Raw genomic sequence first — 18,723 nt, 5'->3', positions numbered from 1 at the left:
TTAAAACTGGATCAGTTATAACTCTTCATTGACTAATATATAGCATTATAACAGCGCTGATAAAACACTAAATGAAAGTATTTGATATTCTGTAAATGTCAGCACAAATAGGCATAAAAACCCAGTATGAACAGGAGAAACAGGAGAGTGCACTTAAACTTCCACAGGCATCCGATTCACTCAGGTTGGTGTAAACACATAAATGTAGCCACATAACATGACAAGTTAAAAGGGGTTAAATGATTGGTCAAACCCCTCAAGACCCCAACAAGCCCTGGGATCTGATTGGACTGTATTTTATTAGTTTTCATTTTCATATGACACAAAGTAAAAAGGGATTGTGCAAATACATCCTTGCCTGCTAGTAATAAATGTCTAAATCAGACACAGCTGAAATGGCAAAGACAGAATCTAATCTAAGATACACTCCCAATACACTTGGATATAAAACTGACACAGAACTTTAAATATTCATTTATATAAGCGCACACGCACACTCCCCCCACACGCACACTCGCTCACTCATTAACAAGCATGTACAAGTTTTCTGACTTTAAAAGATTAGTGGCAAATATACAGAAAGAACACAGCAAGTTGGTCCAGATCCTAAAAATAAAAACGTTTCAGTTGTTATTAATAATGATAAAAAAAAGAGAGCAGGGGCTAGAAATAAAAACAATAAAACATTTCCAATTTGGACCGCTTTTTTCAGTATGAATACAGACATTAAAATCAGACGATGCCATTAGTATCAGTCCATCATTTACAATCATCTACACGTCATGCATTTACATGTGGCCAGATGTTTAACCATCAATAATAACACACATAACCTGGCTGACGAAATAAGTTTCTACAGATCTGAGGGTGCTACAGCTAAGCAACTTGAAAAAAGACAAGATGAAAAAATGACAGATGTGATTTTTTTTTTTAATCACACATCTAATTTAACCTTTTGTTCTTACCTGGGAAACCTGTCTTAAATATTATTATAGGCTCTTTTGTGGAAATAAACCACACAATAAACCATAATTAATTTTAGCACTACTGAGAAGTGTGTAATATTCCAGATTCATCAGAAATCAGACATACAATTTGTACAGTACTCAACCTGTCATCAATAAAATAGCAAATGATGGAAAATGTAGTGGTGGTTTTCAGCCAACCTAACGCAGGATTCTACTACATTAATAGAAATTGCTAAGCATACGCTGATTTTATTGCTGAGATACATCTTACCTCCATCAATGAATGGCAAAAGGACTTACAAGTGAGGACTTTTAAGTTTATATTAAGGCACCACTAGATCTAAAACAGCAAATAAAGTGAGAACCTAATATTCAAGTGAACACACATTGAATGTTACAATTTTTGTCTTTCAAATGGTTTATTTCTAGCCCCATATTTTCTTTTTTTTCCTGAACTTAATAAAACAATGCTGAGAAAAGTGGTAAAGGAGAAAATAAAAGCAATCCAAATCCCTCAATACAGAACAATCCACAATGAAGCTGCTGAGCTCCTTTGCTTGAATTTTCTTCTTTCGTTTCTCTCCTCTCTCGGTTAGTGTGAAGTACATTTTTTATTTTTCAACATGCATGTTAGGTGAGTTGTCATTTCTTTCTGTGCAAGGCTGCTATGTCTTCTTGCTGGATTTGTCTTGCTGTGTGGAGGAACTGGGTTTAGCCTGGCTCTGGGAATGCGCTTCAGGACTGGGCCTCTGAGAGGCACTGCTCCGTGGAGTTCCTGGCCTCTCCTGGGATTCTCCTGGGCCTGACGAGCTGTCTTTTGGGGTGGAAGGCCTCTTTGAAGTTCCTGCAGTCTCCTGGAACCTCTGTGAAGTTGAAGGTAACTCAGATATGGCAGAAAACTGTCGAGTGGGGGATTCAGACTGCTGCCCTGTTTGGGAGACAGAAGCAACAGATGGAAATGTCTTTTCAGGAGAACGAGTACTGTTCAAATGTGGATCTTTGCTTTTTGGGTGCACCATGTCTGCCTGGGGTCGGGCCTCCTTGGTCCCTGGGATGTTGAGCTTTACTGGCCCTAGCATGCTCTTGGCCACTGTGGCCAGCTGGGAAACCACTTTATCCACTCCACTCTCAGCTGCTGTGGAGGGGGAGGAGGATACTGCAGCAGCGGCAGCAGCGGCTGCTTGTCTCCGGTTGTCTGCCTCCTTCATCTCCTTCGTGATGCCTCCAGTTGGTGGAGTAGGGTTTTGGGGTTCCCGGGTTATGACAGGCACTGTGCTTGGTTCTTGCTTGCTGTTCACTTTGGCAGTCCTATGGTCTGGAGGGGGCGCTGAGGGTTTGACAAAAGGGTCCTTGCTGACAGTGGTAAATGCGCTACCAGGTGTAGAAAAAGTGCTGGACAGAGAACTGGGTTGAGGACCAGGTGTTTTACTGCTCGACACAGAATCCTGAACCTTTCCCCGTCTCTCGCTGGAATTTTCTGGTAGTGCTGAGGTAGAGGCAGCAGAGGGAGTAGATATCAGGGTCTGGGTGGGTTTTTGCTCAGAGCCGTTAGCTGCCAGCAATGGAGGTTGGGCTTGCGTCTGGTTTTGGGCCTGTAGACCTTGGCTGAGCTGAGGAGAGCCGGACTGAGCCACTGGGCATGGGGTCAGAGACAGAGTAGTTAAAGCAGCTGGCCCTGTCCTGATATGTGGGGATCCTATCACACTTGTAGGCCGAAGCACATGGCTAGGAGGGACAAAAGTTGTCCTGCGTCCATCTTGGCTGTCCTCTGAACCCTCATCTGTTTCATCCTCAGAGGAATCCACTTCATGGATGGCATCCTGCTTCTGCAGAGACTCTCTGCGTTCGGCACGGTCCTGCCGGATAGCTGACAGCTTGTCCTTCAGCTTGCTCTTACCAGGAGCCAGCCCTAAGGATCCAGTTGCAGAGTCAGGACCTTCCTGCCGACCTAGCTTACGTGCTAAAGGCTTCTGCAGAGTGCCCTTTTCTGCTGGAGACACCCTCCCTCCCAGAAGAGTCTCACTAGCGCACTCCTGCAAGCTCTGTAAACTTGGCTCCCGCTGGAGCATCTCCTTCTTAAATTCTGTGTGCGAGAGTTCCAGACTGTGCTTGCGGCCGGCGCACACCGGCAGCTTTTTATCGGCAGCAGATGAAGGAGAGGGAGACGAGGAGGATGATGAGAGTGAGGCTGCCAGTTTCTCAGCTGACTGCACACGTTTCAGCAGAGGGGAGCGAGGCGGGTCAGCACTCTTTGGACGAGCAATCTGGCGCACTAGTGGAGGCGAAGAGTGTAGTTTTACAGGAAAGGACTGACCAATGGAGGAGCTCAGGAGTGCATGGCTGGGCAGTGGAGAAGGGGAGCGCTGAGGGGAGGTGCTCTGGGGCGTGGGTGAGGGAGTACGGGCTAGCGGTGACAGGGGAATGTTACCAGCAGACTTGCGCCGAGGGGAGCGGTACTGGCGCTGCAGCTTTGGGGCCAGGCCGTGAAGGGAACTGGGCCTGATCTGACCAGAGCTGGCAGGAGAGTTTGGCACGCTGGAGCTGGGAGAGCTGCTCTGAGATGAATTTCCCCCAACTGCAGTAACAGACAAAAACCACACACTGTTTCAGTGTTCTATGAATCATTTAAACGTACTTTCAAAATATATAATCATACCATATAAGCAAAATGAACATGGTATTGAAGCATGAATCATCTACAACAATGTGCTGCTGGTGATGTGTGATCAGGTGTAACTAGAGTAAATATAATAATAATAATAATAATAATAATAATAATAATAATAATAATAATACTATTTGTTTACTCATTCCACTAAGGCTTACTGACAAACAGTTGGTGTGGATGAGACAGAAAGTTACTTATGCAATGCACAAGCGTCACTTCAGTGTCATGTCAAGGTAAAAGTGACAAAGAATTTGCTGCCCAATTGTAGCTGAATCATTAACTTTATGACCAGAAGTGCTATACCAATTACTGTACCACAACAAATAGGCCAACACATTAACAAATGCATAAAGACAGAATGGAGAGAACATCATTAACAACTTTTTATTTCACAGCTTTACAGCTTTAAGAAGCACTTGGGGAGTTCAGAGCATCAATACTGATCAGGAAGAAAAAAATGCTCAGATGTGAACAGCAGTACATAAGGCAGCATGCTCAACACTTTACCAGAATGGGCTGAATCCGGTGTGGAGCGGTAGCCCTGTGTTGGGGAGCGGGGGGACATGTGTGTGGGAGATCCAGGCACACTCTCACCCGATGACACCGAACGATTCAGAGATGACAAGCTGCGACTGGTGTGCAGGAGAGATGCCTGCTTAGTGATCTTCCGAAATAGGGAGTTCTTTTTCTTACTGCAAGAATGTACCCATGGGCACAAAACACACAGTTACAATTCAATATAGAGAAACTATTAAACTATTACTATTCACAACCATAAACAGAACGTGAAAGATGTAATGAACTTCACCTGTCCTGTCCCTCTCTTGTTTTGGTCTTTTTGTTGCGCCGAGCCATTTTAGACTTGTGGCTGCTTTTACGAGCTGGACCAACCTTAATGGATGTGTTCTCAAAGGGAGTGGCTGATATAGACACCTTATTTCCACTCTGCATGAAATAAAAGCTAGTTTTAGATTAAACATGCTCAATTTGTAACATGGAAAGAACATGTGTTTGTGTTTGTATGTACCTTGAGAATGAGCTCCACAACCTCTGTGTGAACAAGGCCATGGACCGGTTCTCCATTAACATGTGTGATGAGGTCTCCCTCTCTTAGACCTGCTTCATGAGCTGGTCCTCCCTCCTCCACATGCTGAAAAAAAGGCAGACAACACACTTTAATTATACAGTTATAACAGGATCCAAAAATTCAAAATGATCTCTATTAGAGGTCTAACTAACTCACCCAGACCATATGGTGTACAGTGTAGATATCAGTGTCTCCCATGTAGACACGGATGGCGCGCAACGTGAAGCCATATTTCTTGCCTGCTCGATGGATAACGATGGCAGGTTTCACGCTGCAAACAGCCGGTGATAGGTCCCTGCTGGGAGATGAGTCCCGAGACGATGGATTGGAGGACAGGGAGTGAGGAGACATGGGGCTGGCCAAAGGAGAGGCGCCGTGGTGCTCTGGAGCCCAGGAAATTAAAATGTAAAATGTGAAAATTACACTTACTGAAAACTCACCATAATAAATTGCTTGAGAAATGTAACATTTTACATGTTGTTCATTTGCAAATCAGAACACAATAGGCTCTTACATTTTATATTTTTCCTAACTAGTATTTTCTGCTCCCTCTGTTTCTTCAAAGAATAAGGCAAAACTACTGCACTGACCATTTTTGCACTTTGACCAATATACTGACTCAAATTCATTTCCTCAAAAGGTTTCAATTAAAGTTTAGGCTGCCTTTAGGAATTAAGAAGTTGAAGAAAAGACATTAATATGCTTTAAAACGTCTGCATAGTAAATGACAAAAATTTAAACCCTATATGTTCTACTAAGTCAATGTAAGGAAATCATCAATTAAATGCAGCAAGTCCTTTCATTCCTTTGGTCACAGAGGCATGTACTCACCTGTAGGAATCATGAGCGACAGTGCAGTGGCCGAGGCTGATTTGATGACCTTGTTGAGTGGCCGTGACGTGTGTTTCTCTGTGTCTCCTGATAGCAGTCTATGGCGAGCTCGACGGACTGCCAGATCGCTGATGGCTTTAGGAGTGGAATTATCTGCTCCCTCATTATTGTTGCTGCGAGGAGATCCTCGATCCACGGAATCGCCACAACTGCCAGCTGTACACAAGGCACATTACAGATATTAAGTGTTAGTTATTCATAGTGAGAAGCTTAATCTACATGTATCTAGCTGTACTATATGTGTAGCTGATTGTAGAGACAGCACTGACGTGTGAGTGTGCCGCGGGTGGCTTGGCTGGAAGTGGAGGCTGGTGTGATGGGAGACTCATCCAGTCGGAGCTCCCTCTCCACTGGGAGTTCTGGGATAGCAGAAGGGAGCTCTTCACTGCGCTGAGCCCTGATCGGAGTTTTCCTGGCACTCTCCTCCTCGGTGGAGATAGCGAACCGAGGCATTTCAATGATTGCAGAGCAGCAGCGCCGGCGAACCGTTAGAGGGGGGCTGGAGTCGCTCTCGGTGTGTGAAGACTCGGACACTGACAGGCGTTTACGCAGGCTGAAAACAAACGCACATGTGAGTTACTAAATAATCTAGTCTCAAACTGGATAACACAGAAAAATTATTTAATGATTTTAAAATACAATGGCAACCAATCTTAACTGGTTATATACCAAGTTTAAGTATTACCATTAGGAAAAAAAAAGGGCTACTACAGCTATGCAGCAAATATGAAATCTGCAGCCTGTAGATTAAATAAGGGACTCTGACAGATATGGAATCATGCTGATGAATGTTCATAGCCATTTCGTGGCTGGACAACAGAATGGGTCATGTCACAGCAACTGGCTGCACTGTGCATGGCTTGAATTAAATCTGCACACCATTTTTCTGTATTCTTTTCATCAATCCCCCCAACCATGCCTGAAAATATGTCTTCCAGTCACTTCATATCTCTTTGTCTATCTCTGGGTTTACAGCTTGTAGGTGCAAACTTTTTAGCAACTGTCTTTATTTTTTTTTTTTTTGAATAACAGAATAAAAACCTACCTTCAGCTAAAAATAAGCAGTTGGAAACAGTAACAACTATTAGCGGGAAACTAATAACTGAACAATTTTTGTTAGCAGGGCAGAAAGATAAGCAGAGCATAACAGCGTTCCCTTTTGTGATTTTGCTTTAAAACGTCAGTTAAACTGCTATAATTAAAATGTACCTCTGTAGATTATATAATAGATTATATTTTAAATGCCTTAATTTTTATATTGCTCTGTCATGTTTTTAATGACATTAGTTTACTAATTAATCACAGTAACTACTAAAACAGCAGCAAGATAAAGCAGAGCACGTACATTTCAGGTGAGCCCACCATCCAGGTGCGGTCCCGAGACTTGAGGCTGCTGAGACTGTTGAGTCGCTCGGCGCCCTCCTCACTGAGACTGCGCTTGGTGGGAGGAGGAGTGCGCTTCTCCTCATGCAAGGACAGACGCTCCATACTGCTGTACACCTGATCAGGAAACACAGACACCATACACCAGGCCTCACTGAATATGTATAAATGCAATACGACAGAGAGGTGTATTTTTTAGGGATGCACTGGTTCAATATAGAGTGTGTGTTTCAGAATATAAAGGCTGGATCAGAATGAAGTCAGCAGCAGATTAGGTATTTGATGATAATCAGAACTCTTATATCAAAAATGAAAACTGGGACTGAGCATGCTTAGTAGTTTACGGGATTAGCTGGCATTAGGTGTGCAAGTGCATTCTGTACCTTGTTAAATCGTGGGGAGCAGGAGGAGAACTGGCGGATCTCCACATGCTCATCATCATTTGTATCCTCCTCTTCCTCAGAGTCCACATGGTGATACCTGTCTGAGCGAGCTAAGGAAAAAGGGAGAAATGCATTAAAAACACACTCGGGCTGTGTGTGTAAGACTGACAGATAAAAGTAGTGCACACTTTTTTTTGACTCCATTCCTGGTGAGAAGAAATGTGGTTTATTTGAAGACTTACTGTCAAAGTAGCTGGTATCCTCCTCAGACTCGAGCTGAGGGATGAACTCAGCTTTCTGCCTCAGGAGACTGTTCCAGTCCAGATCAATGAAAAACCTGTGCTGCTTCACCTCAAACGCGCTTCCTAAACAAAGAAGGAGAGTGTAAACACAGTTTAAAAAAAACAGCATCAAAAAGAGCTGGAGACTCAAAAGAGAATATCAGAATATCAAAATAACACAAGATCAATGCACAAGTACATAAGTTTGATTTCAATTTAAGAAAAACACACTAGCTCTTCAGTCCCTGTATGTGTTATGTATGAGCGCAGACCTGTTCCCAATCGCTCCAGTGGGTTTTGTCGGAGCAGTTTAGAGATGAGGTCTTGAGCGTCTGGTGGTAGAGCTTCATCCCCCTCAGGCCACACTATCTCATCTGCAGCAAAAAGCAAACAGACAACAAATGATACATCTGTATGTTCAATGTGGAGTAGAAACTATCATGGGGACAATATTCTGCCCTTGTCCCCAACTGTCCTCCCTAATACCATTTCCAAGTGCCCTCAGAGGGTCTACACAGGCCTCGTTTTGTTCCTTCCCCATTCCTGCAGGGCCATCTCTATCCCCACGTCATGCTCAGGTAATGTTAGAGCTTACATGGTTCGCTGTGGTCTTTCTCAGTGTTTTTCCATATTATCCAGTAATTATAAGTCGAGTAATAAGTAATTATTCGACTCTTACAATGAATACAAATAATTAACACAAATTTTCATAAATTTTTGCAAATTTTAATTACACAGAAGTTAATACTCTGGTCATAAGAAAGGTTTTCCTGCATCTATTTTTTTTTCAATATTATTCTAGACCAATTATTCAAATCAAATTCAATATTCCTCCACGTTTCCACGTGTACGTACTCACTCTGACAGTACAATACACAAAATGTAAAAATCACATTTTACTAATTATTCACCACAGCATTACTGCTGTTCTCATTCAAACACACAGCTCTACTGAAGAAAAAATGGAAAATTGAAATGGAAGTGTGTAACATTCCTAAATTCATCAGCATAATCACAACTGTGCCACTAACCGCTGATGACTTGTCCAAACAGTTCCTCGGGGGTGTCTCCGAAGAAAGGAGCACAGCCCACCAAAAACTCGTACAGGATGACTCCCATGGCCCACCAGTCCACTGGTTTCCCATAACCCTGTCTGAGTATCACCTCCGGGGCGATATATTCAGGTGTCCCACACACCTAGCAGGCAAACAGGATAAAGAGCAGGTTAGAGAATGGCCACAGGAGAGGAAAGGAATGGAAACTCTCACAGAGGTATAAAATGTCTTTACCTGTTTATCTAAGAACTCGCGTGCGTCTTTCTCAATGTGGCCCTCATACAGGTTAGTGGTGAGACTCATAAGGCCAACCTTTGACAGGCCAAAGTCTGTCAGTTTGATGTGTCCCATTGAAGTGATTAGAAGACTGAAACAAAAATTAAAAAAAGTACAGTCACAGTCTGCTGTAAAAAAGAAGAACAAGTGACAACATGAAGTGCTCTTAAACTCCAGAAATTCTTACAATAAACTATGGAGGGAAATTACGATGTTTAGCAAATTATTGTCCGCGTGCGTCTGTGTCTCAGTTTCTGTTTCTCTGTGCATGAGTATCGGTCTGTGTACGTTGCAGTCTCTGTGTTTATGTGTCAGGCTTAGCCTCTGTGTGTGTGTGTGTCGTAGTCTGTGTGTGTCTGTGTGCCTGTGTGTCGCATTCTATGCTTGTCAGTCTCTGTTTTTCTTTCTTTGTCTGTGTGTTTTTGAATTTCTTTGTGTGTTTATGTCTTTGTGTATGTATCTGTCTTTATGTGCATCCCTGTGTCAATCTCTGTGTATGTTTGTCTCAGCCTTTGAGTGTTTGTGTGTTTGTCCTCGTCCCTGTGTGTGTTGAGCTCACTTGTCAGGTTTGAGGTCACGGTGTACAATGCCATAGTTGTGCAGGTATTCCAGTGCCAGAACAGTTTCAGCAAAGTACATGCGTGCCATATCCACAGGCAGAGCGCCGATGTTCTTTAGTAGAGTGGCACAGTCCCCACCTGAACACAGTCACAATCAGGCTTTAGTACAGCTTCCATCAGCGCCTCTGCAAATAACTCTGAAGACTTTACTGACATTCAGGGGTGGACAAATTCAGTAATTCATTGATGAATTCATTAACTAGTGAAAGCTCCAATGTGCTTGCTCTGAAATTAACTACACCAAAAAGCAGCAACTAATGAAATTTAACTCAAAAGTAACATTAGCTTCTCATGTGCATTAATACCGACTATGGAAAATAAGCAAGTAGGGACCTGTATGTTGTGACCTGTATGTGAATGAAAAACTGATTTGTATAAAAAAAAAACACAGACAAGAAAAATCAAATATGAAAACATTCCTTTAAAATAAAACATTTAAGGAGCTTGAGCTTTAGATGTATTTACAGTATAGACAGTTTTGGTTAAATTTTTTAATTTAGTTTTTTTTCCCCCATATCAACATGACTATATGTATTCTAGCTCAAATACTGAAAGTCTTAGTTTAACCTCATGCTATTGACCTAGTTTATGACATAATGTCAAATGTTTTCAAACGTTTTTTAATAATGCAGCGTCAGATTAGGAATGCTTGCAGCTTAAAATCTGAAATGATATGAATTCTATATGAGACACTTAAGGCCTTTAATTTATAAAAAGCATTTTCACAAAACATTTTCAGAACACCATGGATTAGATATTTAGAGAATAGAATGGCATTAGCAGGAATAGATTTTTTTTTGTCATGTACCTAACACTTTAAATATTGCATCTGTAAATAAATCTAAAAAGATTGGTGTGTAGTAGAAGCTGGTTATTTATTTGACTTGTACATGGATCAGGCTTTCGTGACCAAAGTGCTAAAGTGTTGGTCTTTAATAGAAGTCATATGATGTTTGAGCATGTATGTAGACTGGTGGTGCTAGATTTTGGACTTTTGACTGTGTCATTACTGTGAGATATGAACACTTATGTCGCATCATGATTCTTTGTTATTGGTGCTGACCCAAATAAAAGTGCATCTTACCCTCCACATACTCCATGACCATGCAGAGGTGTCTGCGCGTCTCGAAGGAGCAGAAAAAGCTGACGACAAATGGATTCTCAGCAAACGTGAGGATGTCCCTCTCCACAAACGCTTGCTGGATCTGGTTCCTCAGAATCAAGTTCTGCTTGTTGATCTTTTTCATGGCAAAACGCTGACGTGTCTCCTTATGCCTCACCAAAAACACAGCCCTGGAAGATATACATTTTATTAAGTAATTATAGCCCTCTACAACATTTTATCCGTGCATTTTTATTAAGCTTTTCATACGATGTCTTACCCGTAAGCTCCATTACTGATGAGTTTGATGGTCTCAAAGTCCTCTTCTCTTGGTGTTTTGGTCTTATGCTGTGGCTGAGGTGGCTGTACCATAGCACCTCGACTCTGAACAGAAACAATTACAGTCCACCTGAGCATCAGACCCATACACTGACACTCTTGATTTCATGTCCTTCATGAACCTAGTGCTTGACTTACATCAGAGGAGTCAGCGCTGCATTCAGTCTCCGGTGTTTCTGAGTTTCCACTGTCATAACTGGTCAGCTGGGCCATTTCTACACAGAGGACAAGAAGTGATAATGCGTTGAGCTGAAACCCTGAAATGACTCATCATTTATTTTGTAGGATTTAGCTAGAGAATCCCACACCTCCATTAATGAATGCAACAAATGCTAAAATAAATAAATGTACCAAATCAGTGTACTAAAACAATATAGGAATGTGTTTTCTAAATTGGAAATTGGCTCTACCTTCCAAGGGGTCTCTAGTAAGACCCAGCTGACTGATGATGTAACGAGGGATGTCTGATTTGATTCCCTGGCCTTCTTTTGCATGGCCTTCTGCAGCTTCCAGCAGGTGATAGAACTCCTCAGGATCAAATTCCTATAGCAGACAGAAGAGAGCAAAGAAAAGAAGTGAACACATTTCTAACAAATAGTGAAACACTTTCAGAATATAGTTGCATTCAGGTCTAATCGGCCTATGCTTGATGAGGAAATTTCTCTCCATAGTAGAAGTATATAAAGACATCCTGGAGAGTGCTCTAACATCAAATATGCATTTTGTCTGTCTATTCCACCAGAGTAATAAATAATAAATAATGACCATGTTAAATTGATAACTGTTCCACTTATATCTGCCTTTTTGTAAGATTAACTTATAGAAAAGTATCTTACCATCATTAGCCATGACTGCAGAAAGCTACATTAGGAAGACGGCTAGAACAGTCAGTGTGTTAAAACTCTGCAGTCACAAAAGTAACGCTACACTCAGTGATCGTGCCTCTAGTAAGACATTATATTGCATCATTATGACAAGCAGCTGCACTATTTCCACCTATTCTCAGAGGAACAGAGATGTTTAGGTCACACAAACCATCATTTTCACCATAAGAACAATATTATGTTTGGTTTGCCCATCTGGCTATTTCTGGATATCTTTAATAGGTCGTATTCTCCAAGAGCAGTAATGACAAATTTAATTACTTATGTCAAAATCAGTAAGCATGCTCTATTTCAGTAAGCATGCAATCATTCAAAACATTTATTTCCTTATCATATCGATGACAGACAACGAAGAGAAATAATAAATAGAAAAATCTCTGAAGACCTTTGCTTGTTTTAATATTCAGTTTGGTCTCAGTATTAAATCTCTGTGAAGGAGGTGGAGAGGTCGTGAACAGCTCTTAATACACATGCGAGCATGACCACAGAGCCTACAGGAAGTGTGTGTTTATTGTACTAGTATTATTGTACAGTTATATGAGTGATGTGTAACAATGAAGCAATGCAAACACATGGACATGGACATGGTTTGAGTGTCTGTACACTTGATCATTCCAGACCCACAAGGAGAGAATGTTCTGGTAAATAGCCAATGCCCAAGGAGAAGTGTTTTAGGATTAATAGGCTCACAGTGGTTTAGTCTTGGTTCACTGTGCATTTTTCTGGCTGTAGCTAATTCCTTTGCTTCATTAACTACTGAAAACAGCACTCAGCATACAGACTAAGAATAACAGCAAGGTTAATAAAGCATCAGAAAGACTGAACATAGCATTTTACCAGACACTCTAGCAGCCGGGCAGGCCGAGCGATGATGATCATCAGCCTCTTAATGAGCTGGGTGACGAAGGTCACCTCCACACTCTCTGAACGCTCATGAGCCTGAAAACAATTAAAAAAAAAACATGAATAGAAAATCACTTCATAATTTCCTTTAACTTCCATTGGGAAGACTAGAATTAATAAATGCATTTTTAAAAAGTACACACATCTCACATGAAGAAACAAATCTTTCTGGATTTAATATGATGTTTAGAAAAAATTGAAAAATGTGCTTTTGTAAAAACCACAAAGGTAGGATGTGTGTGAATTCTGAGAAAATCTACTTTTGTTAAAAATGAGGGGATGGGAAGTGATGGAATAGGGAATAGTGAGTTGATGAAATGGCACAGACGGATGTGTAATAGAGTCTGGGTGGTTAATAAACACTGGCTGGACTCAGGCTAATAGAGCTGTCTACAGCGGACAACACTCTTCCCTCCAGGGGATTTCTAATCATCCCCTGAATAATTTATACAGGTAATGAAACCTGCATCGAAACGCACACACACTGAACAGTTTAACCGACAGATATTCTAGACGGAGTACACCACAGGACAGAGGACACCAGGGAACGACAGAAAGAGATTTGAAAAACTCGCAATCTGCCCTAGGGGGTATGAGGTCAGGAGCACAGTCTCAGGATTCATCAGAGGCCAGGCATCATGGTGACAGGTCAGTGGAACGACTAGATTAGTTCCTGTGGTTTCTAATGATGACGCTGTTGGAAACTGAACTATAAGCAATTGGTAGCGATTGGTCATTTATAAAGAGATAGCTGTCTTGGGTCATCCTCACTATGACCTTTACTATGTCCTGAATGAAAGACAAGACAATGGAAAAAAAAAAACTGGACATCAATTCAGTGCCTTTAAAGCCACCTTCAACTGAAAGACTGACACTTCAACAAAAAAATGAAATGAAATATTCCAACCAAATCATACTACAATATGCAATGCCCAAATCAAACCACATCAAGTCTCAGAACTGAACCACCAGAGTCCCAGACAGCACGACCCTCCAGAATCCAGACCAACAAATCCAGCACAATCCACGAACCATTCCACAAATCCATTCAGAGAGAACGTCAGCACCAGACTCAACTGTAAGTTGCTGTACTGAAGTATTGCTGTACTGAAGTATTCTCCATTCCCTTCGCTCCAAAATGCGCTGAAGGAGCTCTTCTTCCTCAAGTCTCCTCTGCCACGAAACGCGTGCCATCCTCACACTGAGAATGAGCTTTTTCCTGTACACACCTGCTCAAGAAACGACTTACACAGCAGCCTACCCCACCTGTCACTCTTGTTAGCCCCAACCCAAACAAGCCAATTAGCCTGGACTAGGTGATGTCATCCTCGCTCGCCTGCACCCCACAACAGAAAGCCTAGGTGGGTGTGCATGTGTATGTTAGCATTCCGCTGCCTCAAGATCAGCGCAACACAGCCACCACCGATGCGTTGGTCAGAAATGGCCAACCACAAGAGCGGATAGTCTAACTAGATCTCTCCTCCTCCTCCTCCCATCAGCCTCTCTCTGTTTCTCCATCCTTGAACCCCTCCTTTCGGTTGTTTAGGAGAGTCATCCGTCACCAGTGGTGGTTACTGAAGTGTGAAATTAAAATCAGGGAGGTGCTTCCCCATTCTCAACCATACACACCCTACATATACAGACAGTGACACACAATTACACACACACACAATGTGGATCTGAATAGGACCACTGGGAGCGATAAAGCTAGTTAAAGCCCCTATGATTCTACCAGTGAGATAATCAAGATATCAGCATGTCACAGGATGGATATATGACAGGTAACCACCTGTGCTGGCAGTACTGCATGTTCATGATGACATCACTATGCTTTCATGAAGACTGAGTGTGGTAAATCTTGACAAAAACTTTGAACATATGATCATTAAAAGCTGGGCACACATCGTATCCATCAATACTCACATCCTGCAGCAGTTTCTCCAGGTTCTCCTGCAGCTCATAGAAGTAGCGGGAAGTGATGAGCCCCTCACGTGATTTCTCCAGGCAGTCTCGGGACAGCTCAATCACCTGGTGGTGGATGAAGCTCAAGACACCATCAGCCAGATGCATGACCTTCTCTGGAGCTGAGGAGGACAGGAACTCGGCCAGACGCTCCTCCATCTGAGCCGTGGCCTGTAGGGACAGGAGAAACACGAGAATTACAGTGGAAAACACTTTACGCGGTACGGTCAGGATAGATAGTAGAAGCTAAAACAATTAATTAGGTACATATACATATTGCAACCTATGCTGCATACCACTTGTAACTTGAACAAAGAAAACAAAAATGTAGAACTTGACATTCCAAGCACAGTTACTGCATTTACTGTGTTGCGCCCTACATCAAAAATCAGTTCATTTTAGTTCAGGATATCCTGCTAGTAATTCTAGGTAGTTATCTATCAAGGTAGATGGCAGAGGTATAACACTGTAAACACAGCTTCATAACCCATAACGTCATGACTTCATAACAGATATGTTGCTGTTTATCTTCTCACAATGATTCGGTTTACACAATATAGCAAAAATTGCGCTTGTACTCCATCTGTCGCAACTACATGCAAGTCTCGCACAATGTGTCAAGTACACGCAGCCACAGTGCAGTCAGTTTGATCATGGCCTCTAACCTGTGCACATACCTCTCTGGGATGAGCTGCTTCAGTCAAGATCGTTAAAGCAAAAAAAAAATTGCGATGAATTTACCGCAGATTAAGCTGCTTCACCCTCAAACCTCTATTAATTTTATTGATTTCTGTTAGTAAATATATGTTAATCTCAGAGATTACCACTATAAAATCAATATGATTGTAATCTGTTGTGTTGACAAAGAACTTTAATTCCTATAAATTTCAGAGACTTCAAGGAGTTTACCCAGTTCCAATGTGTGTGGTTTTTTTTAATTCCAATTAAATTAGGCTGCATTGACATTTGAAATTAGTTATAGACTTTAATATTACACTGTCATTTTCTAGATATGTCTCACCTTCGGGAAACGCTCTTTGTAAACATGGTTCATCATGACGATCTCATGGTCGAAAGATATGGGAGAGCGCCCAGGGCTAAATAAAAAAAAAAAACAAAAAACAGATTAAAACCCACTTATTATTGCTCCTAAAAATGAAAACATTTCTACAAAGCCTTCTGGTTGGTAGTGTGTTAGTATGCAAGTGTATAGGCATGTGTTGTGTGTGCGGTGCGTGTTCGTGTGTGCGTGTTCGTGTGTGTGTGTGCGTGTTCGTGTGTGTGTGTGTGTGTGTGTGTGTGTGTGTGTGTCTTTGGGGTGAGGTGGGGGGGTGGGGGTGAGCTCTGTGTGAGTCACCCTGGTGAGCAGAGAGAAATCGGTCATGTGACTGTGTGGATGAGGTCATGCTTTTAGTCATCCATCGACAGCTTGCCTGGTCTATTAGAAAGCCTAATTGAATGAGAACACACTCAAACTGGCACATTAGGTCAACCTCAAGGGTGCAGTTTCTCACTGCACCAGTGCAATAACCATCAACAGGTGTGTCCTAATGCCAGGAATGTCTACATGAAAAATATCTCAATAAGAGAACTGCAATCAAACTGAGGCTGCAGTAAGAAAAGGTTAGTTGTGACAGAGTGATTGATAGCCCAAGGATGCTGCATTAACAATCATAGTGAGCGTATTTCAGCTCTTGACAGACAGCATTTGTGTGGGGTGTGGGTGTGCATGTGTGTGTGTTTAAGAGGTAAAATGAAAGAAAATGTCTCAGAGCGATTTTTGCCTTTATTAAATAAAACTTGGAGTGTCGGATGATCAATGTGCGGTTGCTGTGCTAGAACAGCATCCGGGATTTAGACAGATAATAATGAGGTGGTGTAATGATTTATTTTTCTAATCAAAGCAGAAACACAACCTTGCTATTAAAATTCCACATTAACCTGAAAAATATTCTCATCAGAGTTATAATTATATGAAAAGTATTTTATTAGATTGTGTGGATATAAAAACAGGATCCTTCTTTACCATGGTCATTGGTATGGTCATTCTTTACCAGTTAGAAAAAGAACTGAGAAGGCATTGTGTGTTGTTTCAGAGAGAGAAGAGAAGAGAGCAAGACCCAGTAGGTGAATAAGCTTATATATACTGTGTGTGTGTGTGTGTGTGTGTGTGAGAGTGAGTGAGTGAGTGAGTGAGTGAGTGAGTGAGAGAGTGAGAGAGAGAGAGAGAGAGAGAGAGAGAGAGAGAAATACCTCTGGGAAGAGTCCAGTTGAATGGAAAGTGTGAAAGTGTGTACTGTTAGTTGTCATGGTAATGATAGGTTTCGAGCATGACAAAATCTCATCAGACTAACAGGTGGTTCTGATAGCACAGAAACCAAAGCATTTTGTGTGCGTGTGTGTGTGCGTGTGTGTGCATAATTGTGTCATGGATCTACATTATATATGCCCAGAAGTGTAATGCACCAAGAAAGGATTAGGGACATCACAAAAACATACAAACACCCACACAGACACACATCAGTGAAACTACTGGTTATCAAAAGTATTTGGTAATTTTCCATAAATGCACCCCATGTTTTATTTAATTATTTTTGTTGATATTTTAATGTTCAAACAATATAAAGTTTAACATAATTTAAAAACCACAGGCAACAACAAAATGGAAAAAAAACCAATCTGATTTAAATGAATGAATGTAATATATGAACAAATCAAAATTGTGCTCGAACACACACACACGCACGCGCGGGTGCACATGGACAAGGCAGGACATAAAATAATTCCAAAAAAAATAATGAGCTTGTCAGAATGGGACTGGGCCAAAAAAATAAAGTAAAGGCTTCTTAAGTTATACTTTTCTGCTACAGAGCTGTCAATGATGAATTCTCAGAAGTCCAATTAGCTCACGAGTAAGAACGACTAGCCAATCAGAGCACATCTCAACTGCTTACTGTCATCATTCTGCTATTGACTTAAAAGTGACTATCCTACTGCCTGCATACATGTATAACACCAAGCATTCAGTCATTTTCTATGTCAGTGCTGTGATTAAAAATAAATAAATCCATGTGGCAGTCCTACAGACATGATCCGCTACACAGGCCCAGATAGCTCGTGTGAGAAATAAGGAGTATAATGAAACGGAAAATTGACCACAAGCACCGTTTCAGCCAGCCAATTCAGAAAGAAATATAAATAATTAGTGTCTGAGCTAATCACTGCTCAGTCAAATACAACTGAGCTTGTCTTTACACCTTATTCCTCTAGTGTTACAAGAAAATGTACCTTGTGTAGTATGAAAAATTCACATTGCAGAGATATTTTTTTTTCAAATATCTCCATCATTTAAATCAACTTTGACAGTCTGATTCAACAGGAAAGCTAGGTTAGGGAGGAAGTGGGAATTTGACAGCTATCTTCTCACCAATTTCTGCATTCCAGCAACATTTCTCCTGGAAAACTACTCTAAAAATACTGGTATGACATATCCATGATGGATGATGACATCTATGTTGAGCTCATTAACGTAAGCGAATGACTGTGTGAGTGTGTGCACGCGCACACATGACAGTGTGTGAGAAAAGTATCTCAACTATAGGAGAAATACAGCCTGTGTTGAAAAAAGAAGCACCACTGTACCAATTCGTCTGACAGAGGAAGGCCATAAAATTAGCATATGATTGCTTCATTTCCTTGCCTTTAATTAAGCAGGAGAGATTTTTCTGATGACCGAGAGTTCTGGAAAGATGTAATGGGTAAAATGAGTTAATAGCTAGTCTAGTGCACTCATTTAATATTTATGGATCTAATAATCTTGATCTACAGAACCCCCCACTGGGGGAGTCTAGATAGAGCAGTGGGAACGGCCATGGTTTTCCTGAATAAATCATCTTAACCAAAAAGAGGGAGAGGTAGAGG

At 41.5% G+C, this 18,723-nt stretch overlaps 1 protein-coding gene across 7 annotated transcripts in view; it reads right to left on the bottom strand.

Moving 5' to 3' along the window:
- Nucleotides 1-282: 282 nt before the first annotated feature.
- The window catches only part of mast2 (microtubule associated serine/threonine kinase 2), a 122,352-nt gene continuing 103,911 nt past the window's right edge, over nucleotides 283-18,723 (bottom strand). For all 7 annotated transcript variants that reach the window (XM_026933585.3, XM_026933586.3, XM_026933588.3 and 4 more), the window contains 21 exons: nucleotides 15,824-15,899; nucleotides 14,764-14,973; nucleotides 12,775-12,876; nucleotides 11,464-11,596; nucleotides 11,192-11,268; nucleotides 10,995-11,098; nucleotides 10,697-10,905; nucleotides 9,552-9,690; nucleotides 8,951-9,083; nucleotides 8,693-8,858; nucleotides 7,934-8,035; nucleotides 7,623-7,745; nucleotides 7,381-7,490; nucleotides 6,960-7,114; nucleotides 5,884-6,167; nucleotides 5,555-5,770; nucleotides 4,880-5,106; nucleotides 4,664-4,786; nucleotides 4,445-4,581; nucleotides 4,144-4,328; nucleotides 283-3,543 (listed from right to left, as the gene is read on the bottom strand). In XM_026933585.3, the coding sequence (XP_026789386.2) occupies nucleotides 1,634-3,543; nucleotides 4,144-4,328; nucleotides 4,445-4,581; nucleotides 4,664-4,786; nucleotides 4,880-5,106; nucleotides 5,555-5,770; nucleotides 5,884-6,167; nucleotides 6,960-7,114; nucleotides 7,381-7,490; nucleotides 7,623-7,745; nucleotides 7,934-8,035; nucleotides 8,693-8,858; nucleotides 8,951-9,083; nucleotides 9,552-9,690; nucleotides 10,697-10,905; nucleotides 10,995-11,098; nucleotides 11,192-11,268; nucleotides 11,464-11,596; nucleotides 12,775-12,876; nucleotides 14,764-14,973; nucleotides 15,824-15,899 (4,921 nt within the window). In that variant the 3' untranslated portion in view covers nucleotides 283-1,633. The remainder of the gene's footprint in view (nucleotides 3,544-4,143; nucleotides 4,329-4,444; nucleotides 4,582-4,663; nucleotides 4,787-4,879; nucleotides 5,107-5,554; nucleotides 5,771-5,883; nucleotides 6,168-6,959; nucleotides 7,115-7,380; nucleotides 7,491-7,622; nucleotides 7,746-7,933; nucleotides 8,036-8,692; nucleotides 8,859-8,950; nucleotides 9,084-9,551; nucleotides 9,691-10,696; nucleotides 10,906-10,994; nucleotides 11,099-11,191; nucleotides 11,269-11,463; nucleotides 11,597-12,774; nucleotides 12,877-14,763; nucleotides 14,974-15,823; nucleotides 15,900-18,723) is intronic.

This window comes from Pangasianodon hypophthalmus, chromosome 2 (genome assembly GCF_027358585.1).
Source record: "Pangasianodon hypophthalmus isolate fPanHyp1 chromosome 2, fPanHyp1.pri, whole genome shotgun sequence".
NCBI classification, from domain to species: domain Eukaryota; kingdom Metazoa; phylum Chordata; class Actinopteri; order Siluriformes; family Pangasiidae; genus Pangasianodon; species Pangasianodon hypophthalmus.
Note: the sequence above shows the minus strand (reverse complement) of the source record. Positions and strands in the feature narration are given on the sequence as shown.